General features: G+C 40.1%; 1 protein-coding gene and 1 pseudogene across 1 annotated transcript; both read left to right on the top strand.

Moving 5' to 3' along the window:
• Window positions 1-1747: 1747 nt before the first annotated feature.
• LOC108544936 (olfactory receptor 491-like) lies at window positions 1748-2726 on the top strand. Its single transcript, XM_017896363.1, is given in 5 exon segments — window positions 1748-1980; window positions 1982-2155; window positions 2157-2383; window positions 2386-2539; window positions 2600-2726. Coding segments are annotated over 5 exon segments (915 nt in total).
• Window positions 2727-5092: 2366 nt separating this feature from the next.
• Window positions 5093-6141, top strand: LOC108544935 (keratin, type II cytoskeletal 8 pseudogene; annotated as a pseudogene).
• Window positions 6142-9503: the final 3362 nt, after the last annotated feature.

The following is a 9503-nucleotide window of genomic DNA, read 5'->3' as shown; positions in this document are numbered from 1 at the left end:
CTTACAGTACCATGTTTGGCTTCCCTCCCTAGAAGCAGGCAAAATAGCAATCAATTGGTAAATTTCCGGCCTTGCCCACATTATCTGCACTATGATCATTCCATTGAAACCTCACATTGTATTCCATAATATATGCAATTATTTATCAACTAAAAATCAAACTTAAAAAGAAATTTATTTACAATGTGATACAAAGCATACAAAAATATATACATAGGAGATAAATTCCTGGAAACACATGTGCCACATTTCTAATAGTTGATGTGCATGATGGTAGCTAGATTTGAGAGAAATGTTTCTTTTGAATTTTCAAGTGTTTCCCAGCCTGCTTATATAATCTTTTTATTTAGAAATAAAATGAGCCCTTTCTTTACTTATACTATTATTACAGTGCTTTTCATGAACTAGTATCTTCATTTTTTCCTTCTCTATGAGGCCGGCTTTCTCTGGACAGAGAACCTAAACTTTATTTATCTTTTATTTCGCAAAGCCTATTTATTATTGTAATCATGCATTCATTGGACAAGTTTTTTTTTTTCAGCATGTTATGTACAAGAAGTCAATATTTGTAATACAGGGATAGGATGCAGTTATGGAAGATAATGTATTCATTGAGGAGGATGAACAGTAAAAAAATAAATAACAACAAAAATCATAACCCAGTATAAGTGAAGGCAATTTAGACATGCGTTGAAAGTTGATGTCTATAATACAAATGAAGGGTACCTGATTCACCCCTGGGAGTCAGAAAAGGTTTCGGAGGGAAATTAATCTTGAAAGATGTATAGAAGTCACCCAAGATAATGACGGTGGGAGGTGGTAGCTGTCTACACAGGAGAAAAAGTGGAGCAAAGGCCAGAGAAATTAGAGTACATCAAGAAGACTCTAAATAGTTCAAGAAGTTTGAGTCAGTGTGAGTGGTGAATGGAGACATCCAGAGAGACAGAGTCGTAGGCTGGAACATAAAGGATATTGCATGCTTTGCTAACAAGTTAGGTTTCATTGTGAAGGCTTGAGAGAGTACTGAAAGACTGAAACGAATCTCTTTGGGATCATCTGCTTTTTATTTACCAAGATATCGCTTACACAAATGTGTTGTGAACAAGAATGAAGGCAGTAAAGTAAGTAGGTCAATAAAATAGAAAGGAAAAATGACTAGGTCCTTGACTAAAGTAGGGATGCTGAGAATAGTAAAAAGGAGATAAAGAGATAAAATTGGGAGTAAAATTGTAGATAGGCTCAATAAGATTTTATTAGTTGTGATAAAATAAGAGGAAGAAGACTAGGAGGGCTCACAAGTTGTAGACACAAGAGACTGGGTGGATGGTGGTGTCACTCCCCAGATACACAATTTGGAAGGAAAGAATGCCAAAGAAAAGAATGAATGAATTTGTTATCGGGAAGGCTGGGTTTGAGGTACTTGTGGAATTTCCAACTGAAGACTCATTGAATTTTGGTCTAGATGTCTTCTGAGAGATCTGTCTATAAGTCTAGGTATGAGAGGCATTTTAACATGCTCATTATACACAGAAAAGAATGTAAGTACTTTCCCAGAGAGTTAAGTTGAACCGTTCTCTTTTTATGCAGAAGACACATAAAAACAAAAACAATCCTGTAGGACATCAATATATGAAGTCACTGTGAATGAGTCTGAGGAACAACCAAATAAAGCTGGGAATGTGTGATATAAAATCCTATAACAAATTAATATTCACATTTCTTTCAACAGGAACAATTCACAGAGAAGATGGGGATTGGAAACCATACCACAGTGATAGAGTTTATTATTTTGGGGTTAACTGAGGATCCTACAGTTCGTGACATCTTCTTTGTGATATTTCTAGGAATCTACATTGTCACCTTAATAGGCAATATCGGCATAATCACTTTAATAAGAAGCTGTTCCCAGCTTCACACTCCCATGTACCTGTTCCTCAGCCACTTGGCTTTTGTGGACATAGGGCTGTCCACAGTAGTCACACTTAATGCTTATGGGATTCCTAAGACATGGAATGGCCCTCCTTGTTACTAGCTGTGAAGCCCAGCTCTATTCTGTAGTCATGTTTGGGACGTCTGAATGCTTCCTACTGGCGACCATGGCCTATGATCGCTATGTGGCCATCTGCTCACCCCTGGTGTACTCCACCCACTTGTCCCCCAGTCTGCATCCTCTTAGTGGCGGCCTGCTACCTGGGTGGATGTGTGAATGCCTCAACATTTACTAGTTGTTTATTGAGTCTGTCTTTCTGTGGACCAAATCATATAGACAATTTTTTCTGTGATTTCTCCCCTTTGTTGAAACTTTCCTGCTCAGATATCTCCATTCCTGAAATGATACCTTCCATCTCTTCTGGATCTATCATTGTGGTCACAGTATTTGTTATACCATCTCCTACATCTACATCCTCATCACCATCCTGAAGATGCGCTCCAACGAGGGGCACCACAAGGCTTTCTCCACCTGCACCTCCCACCTCAAAGTGGTTACTCTCTACTATGGAATGATTACCTTCATTTATGTGATGCCCAAGTCCATTATGTGATGCCCAACGATTACCCTCATTTATGTGATGCCAAGTATTATGTGATACTGAACTAGCCAGAACAGATTGATATCTCTGTCTTACACAGTGGTAATCCCCATAATGAACCCCTTTATCTATAGTCTGAGGAACAGAGATGTGAAGGAGGCACTAAGAAAGGCAACTGTCAGAATATATTCTTAGGATTAATTCACAGCATTTCAGACAACCTATAAAGTTTTCATTATCGGTATCACACTTAGGACCTACCAAATACTGCTTAACTGACTGCTTAAAATAAAATTATATTTATTTGTTCTAATTGTCACTTTTAAATACTTGTAGACCAATTGGGAGACACCTAGACATCAATAATAATGATAGTAATATTTATTACTATTATTAAACTCTTACAGATGCCAAGCATTTTTCCTTTATTTATTTTGCAAATAATAGCTTTTGCTTACTCTGTGCCAGGCCCTATTCTAAGCATGTTACATATGTTAACTCATTGATTCCTCACAACAACCCTATGAAGTGATACCACTATTCGTATTTCACAAATAAATCATCTGGGCATAGAGACATTAAGTGGAATGTCCAAAGTCATGACGTTAAATATGGGACCAGTAAGTATTTGAATCAAGAAAGTTTGATTCCAAACCATTATTTTTCTTCATTTAATTTTCTCAGCAATCCTATCATGCAGGAATAAATTTCCCATAATTTACAGTGGAGAAAACGGTGTTGAAAGATACAGTAGTTTTTACAGATAGATGTAAACTTAAGTCCTCTGTTTCCAGGATCCATGTACTTAACCTATATCAAACCATGACCCCCCTAATGACATCAACATTGCTGCTGAGCTAGAGGATTTGGGCAGGACAATCAAGCTTAAGCTGGAACTTTGTATCAATTTTTTGAACAAACCCTACCACTAGATGGTCTAGTTGTGTAGGCTCTGAATGAGGGTGAAAATTTGAAAGCTGGATTGGTTGTCATCTTTTAGGAGATCAGATCTTAACACCAAGACTACATGGTTTAGCTAGTAGTTTATCCATATTTCAAAGCACATTAAAAACAAATAGTCTCCTTAAATATAATGTAATATTTATTTGTAGCAATTAAAAGCAGTGTCTTTTAATTCTTTTTTTTTTTTTTTTTTGAGATGGAGTCTTGCTCTGTGTGGCCCAGGCTGGAGTGCAGTGGCATGATCTTGGCTCACTGCAAGCTCCGCCTCTCGGGTTCACGCCATTCTCCTGCCTCAGCCTCCCGAGTAGCTGGAACTACAGATGCCCACCACCAAGCTGGCTAATTTTTTTGTGTTGTTTTAGTAGACATGGAGAATTAAAAACAGTGTCCTTTAATTCCAAGCATTGCAATTAATGTGTTAACAACAATAGTAGTTCCATAGGTCAGAAATTAGAACCTGTTTAAAAAAAAACAACAGAAATGTTGTTGCATATCACATTAACTAAATGTTTTTCTTGGAGAATGATTTATTTTCATTTACATTATCACCATAAGACTAGAAAGGATGAGGAGAGGTCTGCTGGAATACAGAAACTACCAATTCCAAGCAAATTTCGAAACAACTGTTTCTGGCATCTGGGAGGAAGACTTAGAATCCAGTTGTCCTTTTTAGCTTAGTGTAATGGAGAGAGAGAAGTGAGGGTTGGGAAACATAGGAAATTTTTTTAACAAAATGAAAAGTATTTAAAATATGCTGTTTAGTGAAAATATAGAGTATCTATAATATTCTGGCAAATTTTTAAATAGAAAATACAGAACAAGGAGTCAAAGGTAACAAGGGAAAACTAAAACACAGGAAATGAATAAATAATGGGGTTTTAGACACATTCCATTTTGAGTTTCACTTGTTTTAATACTTTATAATAAAAAAACATTAAAAGTAGAGAAAGTTTAATAGTATATGCAAAAGACTTGACACATACTAGGCACTCAAAACCATGTGGATATTTTGAAAACAGGCAGAACATAGCTGCCTGAATTTCCCCTTTGAGTAGTGGGAGAGTATATTCTCCTTCCCATTTATGTACAGTAGGACTGTAGCGACATTGTAAATCCCTGTGACCTTGGCAGGGTCCACTAACCCTTTAGTCATGCATCTTGCACATTAGAGGGATGCAGAACCTAAGGTACTCTTTTCTTAATGTTGTTGGAGGCAGTTCAGTTCAACATTATGATTTCCTGAGCACTTATTTAGTGTCAGGTATTGTGCTGATTAAAAAAAAAAAAAGCCATTGTCTGACCTCTAAATACTTACTATATTGTATAAAACATATGTACCCCGCCTAGAAGCAGCTTCTCCATTCCTTCTCGAATCTCTGTTGGATTTGGCCCATCTGCCTTTACTCCAGCCTCCACCACTCCATCAGGGTGACCCAGAAGTCCTACAAAGTGTCCACCTCTGGTCGGGGACTTTCAGCAGGGGCTCCTACAAGAGTGGGCCCAGAGCCCACATCAGCCCCTTGAGCTTCTCTTCGGTGGGCAGCAGCAGCAGCAGCTTCTGGGGCGACAGGGCCCCAGGATAGGTTTGGGTGGAGGCTATGCTGGGTCGGATAGTATGGGGGCACAACCGCTGTCACGGTGAGCCAGAGCCTGCTGAGTCCCATAAGCTAGAGGTGGACCCCACAGGGCTAGGAGAAGCTGAAGCTGGAGGTAGAGTTGGGCAATATGCAGGGGCTGGTGGAGGACTTCGAGTAAATGTAAGGATGAGATCAACACTTAGACAGAAATGGAAAATGAATTTCTTCTCATCGAAAAAGATGTGGATGAAGCTTACATGAAAAAAGTAGAGCTGGAGTCTCACCTAGAAGGGTTGACTGACGAGATCAACTTCCTCAGGCAGCTGTGTGAAGAGGAGATCTTTGAGCTGCAGCACTGGACTTTAGACACATCTGTGATCCTGTCCATGGACAACAGCAGCTACCTGGACATGGACGGCATCATCTCCAAGTCCGCGCTTAGTGCGCGGAGATGACCAGCCACAGCCGGGTGAGGCTGAGAGCTTGCCCAGGATCAAGTGTGAGGAGATGCAGACGCTGGTGGGGAAGCATCGGAATGACCTGTGGCACTCGCAGGAGATCTCCAAGACAAACTAGAACATCAGCCGGCTCTAGGCTGAGACTCAGGGGCTCAGAGGCCAGGGGGCTTCCCTGGAAGCCGCCATGGTGGATGCCTTGCAACGTCGGGAGCTGCTGGTTAAGGATGCCAGTGCCAAGCTGGTGGAACTGGAGGCCCTCCGAGCCAGGAAGGCCTTGCCCTACAGCTGCCAGGAGCTGATGAAGGTCTGGCTGGTCCTGGACAGTGAGATCCACACCTACAGTACGCTGGGAGAGGGCAAGGAGAGCCGGCTGGAATCTGGAATGTAGAACATGAGTATCCACATGAAGACCACCAGAGGCTACTCAGGTGGGCTGAGCTGGCAAGCTCTTGCCTCAGCTATGGCCTGGGCTCCTTCCAGTCCAACTTTGGCTCTGGCGGGGGCTCCAGCTCCTTCAGCCACACCAGCTCCTCCAGGATCTTGGTTGTGATGAATATCAAGACCTGAGATGGGAAGCTGGTGTCTGAGTCCTCTGATGTCCCACCCAAGTGAATGGCCTCTATAGTCCCTCCCATCCTACCCCTTCCTGTGGCTGTTCCAGAGCTTATGAGGGAGGCAGCTGTGCAGAGAAAAATAGGGAACAGGAGACCCATCTGAGGCCAAGCCCTAGCCCTCAGCCCACCCTTGTGGGGAGTTCTGCCTTAGGTACCCCCTCTTACTCATGCCCCAACTAAAATCAATTTAATTTTATTTATTAGTTATTTTTTCCCAAAATAAAGTCACAGCTAACTCTACCAACTTTCAAGACAGCAAGCAAACAAACAGCAACAATACCAAAAAATAAAACACATCCATATTTACTTGTCTAGAAGTAATTTGGTACTCACAACATGGTAAGTGCAATGAGGAGTATGCCTAAAGAAGGACACTTTTCCTAACCACTATTGTAGAATAACACTTTCTGGAGAATAAAGCACTAAAACTTGGTCTTACAACATGACTAGATTAACAAGGTAAGGCAGTGGAAAGGTGTTCCACGTATTAGAAGTTGCATTATCAATGGCACACAGGAATAAAATAGCAGGTGTTTGGGAAATTACAAGACATTCTACATTTATGAAGCTTTCAGTATGCGGTGAAAAGAAGTGGAAATAGGTGATGTCTGTATGAAACAGGTCATAAAAAGCCTTACATTTGATGTGAAAGTATATTTTATGCAATAATGAACTATTGAAAGCCTTTTGTAAAAAATGGTTAGGTATGTTTAGATCATTCTGACAACAAAGTAAAGCATATCTTTGAGGATGCCTGGTTAGGTAACAATCTACAGTACTCCAGTCGACACAGGATAAAGATTTGAATATCAGTAACAGAAAAATACAAAACAAGGAGAGAACAACCTTGAGAAAGATTTAGGGGAGATAATTGGTAGAAATTGTTGATTGTTGGATGGGGGATTAGATAGAAGGAATAATTTGGATAACTCCCATGGTCCCAACTTAGGTGAGGGAGTGCTCTTACTGACACCAGTCTCCCATTTAAAGTCCCAGGTTAGAGTAGGAAAGACAGTAGTGTCTGTAAAATCTGTAAATTCTTTCAGTATACACACTGCCATCAGAAGAGCAGATATTGTGAGATTCAAAGGCCAGCTTTAAGGATTAAAGTTTCTTAATTTCACATAGACCAGTCTTCTCCAATTTCTGAATTCAACTCTAAATGCCCTGACCCCTTGACCCTGTCTGCCCTGCTTTTTCACCATAATAATGAACATTTGTAAGTAGGCAGCTTTTTGTCTTTTTCCTGAGGTCCTAACCCTGGTCCTTATCTTTTGATAAACAACATCTCCAATAGTCCTGTAAAAATTTCAGGTGTATTCTGATTCCCATGACATCTTGTAGCATTAGTTATGCAAACTCTGCTGTCCTGAGTATAAAGATTAGCCTCCTTTGGATACTTTGGATTCATGTCTCAAAGGTTAGAGTGTTCACAGGTCTCCTGTATTTTATGCCAGTTATCATTTAAGCCTTCATAATTGTCAATTAATTCAAGTGAAAGGCCAGTGATAAACAAGAACTTTCTGATCTGTTAAGATTTGTATATCCAACAGACACATGAAAAAATGCTCATCATCACTGGCCATCAGAGAAATGCAAATCAAAAACCACAATGAGCATACCATCTCACACCAGTTAGAATGGCGAATCATTAAAAAGTCACAGGCAAACAACAGGTGCTGGGATTAGGATGTTGGGAGCAAATAGGAACACTTTTACAACTGTTGGTGCGCGCATTGTTAAACTAGTTCAACCATTATGGAAAACAGCTAATGGCGATGTCCTTCAAGGTCATAGAAACTAGAAGTAACCCCCCCCCCCTTTATGACCCAGGCATTCCCACTACTGGGTATATTACCCAAAGATTCATAAAATCATTGCCTGCTATAAAGGACACATGCCCACGGTATGTTTCATTGCGGCACTATTTCACAATAGCAAAGACTTGGAATCACCCAATGCTCCATCAGTGACAGACTGGATTAAGAAAACGCCTGGCACATATACACCATTGAGATACATGCATCCATAAAAGAAGGATGAGTTTGTGTCCTTTGTTAGGCGACATGGATGCCAGCTGGAAACCATCATTCTCAGCAAACTATTCGCCCAAGGATAAGAACAGAAAACCAAACACGCATGTTCTCACTCATACCGGTAGGAACCTGAACAATGAGATCACTTGGACTTCGGGAAGGGGAACATCACACATTCGGGGCCTATCATGGGGGAGGCGGGGGCAGCGGGGGCAGGGATTGCACTGGGAGTTATACGTGATGTAAATGACGAGTTGATGGGGTGCTGGACAAGTTGATGCGGTGCAGCACACCAAAATGGCTGGGGACAGAATACATATATAACAAACCTGCACGGGTTATGCACATGTACCTAGAATTAAAGTTATAATAATAAAATAAAATAAATAAATAAATAAAAAGGAAAAAAAAAGCATTTTGTATATCCTTTGTTGGCATGTTTGTAGAATAATTCAGGGAGAAAGTTAGAGGACTGACCACAAACATTGATAATTTCCTGCCATTGTGATCTCCAAGGCCAATGGCAGCGATATTTGATTAATGCCGTTAAAATTGTTTGAGATGTAGATATAGGATAATCATTTATCCATTTATTTCAAAAATATTTGTTGAGAATTTATCATAGTCGAGAACTGAGTAAGCACTGAAGGTATATTGATGAATGGAAAAGACTTGGCATGAAATTTAGATTTCGGCAAAAACACTAGAAAATAAATCACCATTATAAATACAGAATATGGTAAGTGATGTGGAAGAAACAAATCAATAAGGTTAACATGACTGTTAAGGGTAAATGTGGTGATATAAGTGGTACTTATAGGTAAAGTGACAGGGAAGGCCACGTGGGGCAGGTGATATTTGAGTAGAAGATGGAATGATCAGAAAGACCCATAGAAGGAGAGTGGAGGTGGGGAAGCTGCCAGACAGGAAACAAGATATACAAAGATCCTGATATTCTCAAAAAATAAAAAGAAGACAATGGTAAACCAGATGAAGAGAGGTATACCAAAAGGGTTAGATCATGCGTGGGGAGCATGCCATGGAAAAGTGTTTGGATTTTATGCTAAAAGGAATGGGAAGCACCAAATGTTTTCTAAATGGGTGTAGCCTAATTGCAATTCACACTTTTAAAGAATACCTCTATTGCTATATGTAAAAATTGACTATAAAAACACATTTTATTATATTACACTATTTCAGGAGTCAGAAATTAAGATTGGGTTTGGCTTGGCAATTTTACTCTACATAGCATTAATGAGGATCACTTAGTGATATCCAGATGGCATCTTTGCATGTCTACAGAGTCAAAGATGGCATCATTCAA

The sequence above is a fragment of the Rhinopithecus bieti genome, unplaced genomic scaffold (assembly GCF_001698545.2).
Source record: "Rhinopithecus bieti isolate Rb0 unplaced genomic scaffold, ASM169854v2 scaffold_28456, whole genome shotgun sequence".
Taxonomy (NCBI): Eukaryota; Metazoa; Chordata; class Mammalia; order Primates; family Cercopithecidae; genus Rhinopithecus; species Rhinopithecus bieti.
The sequence above is the reverse complement of the archived record's forward strand: the minus strand, read 5'-3'. Positions and strand labels throughout refer to the sequence as shown.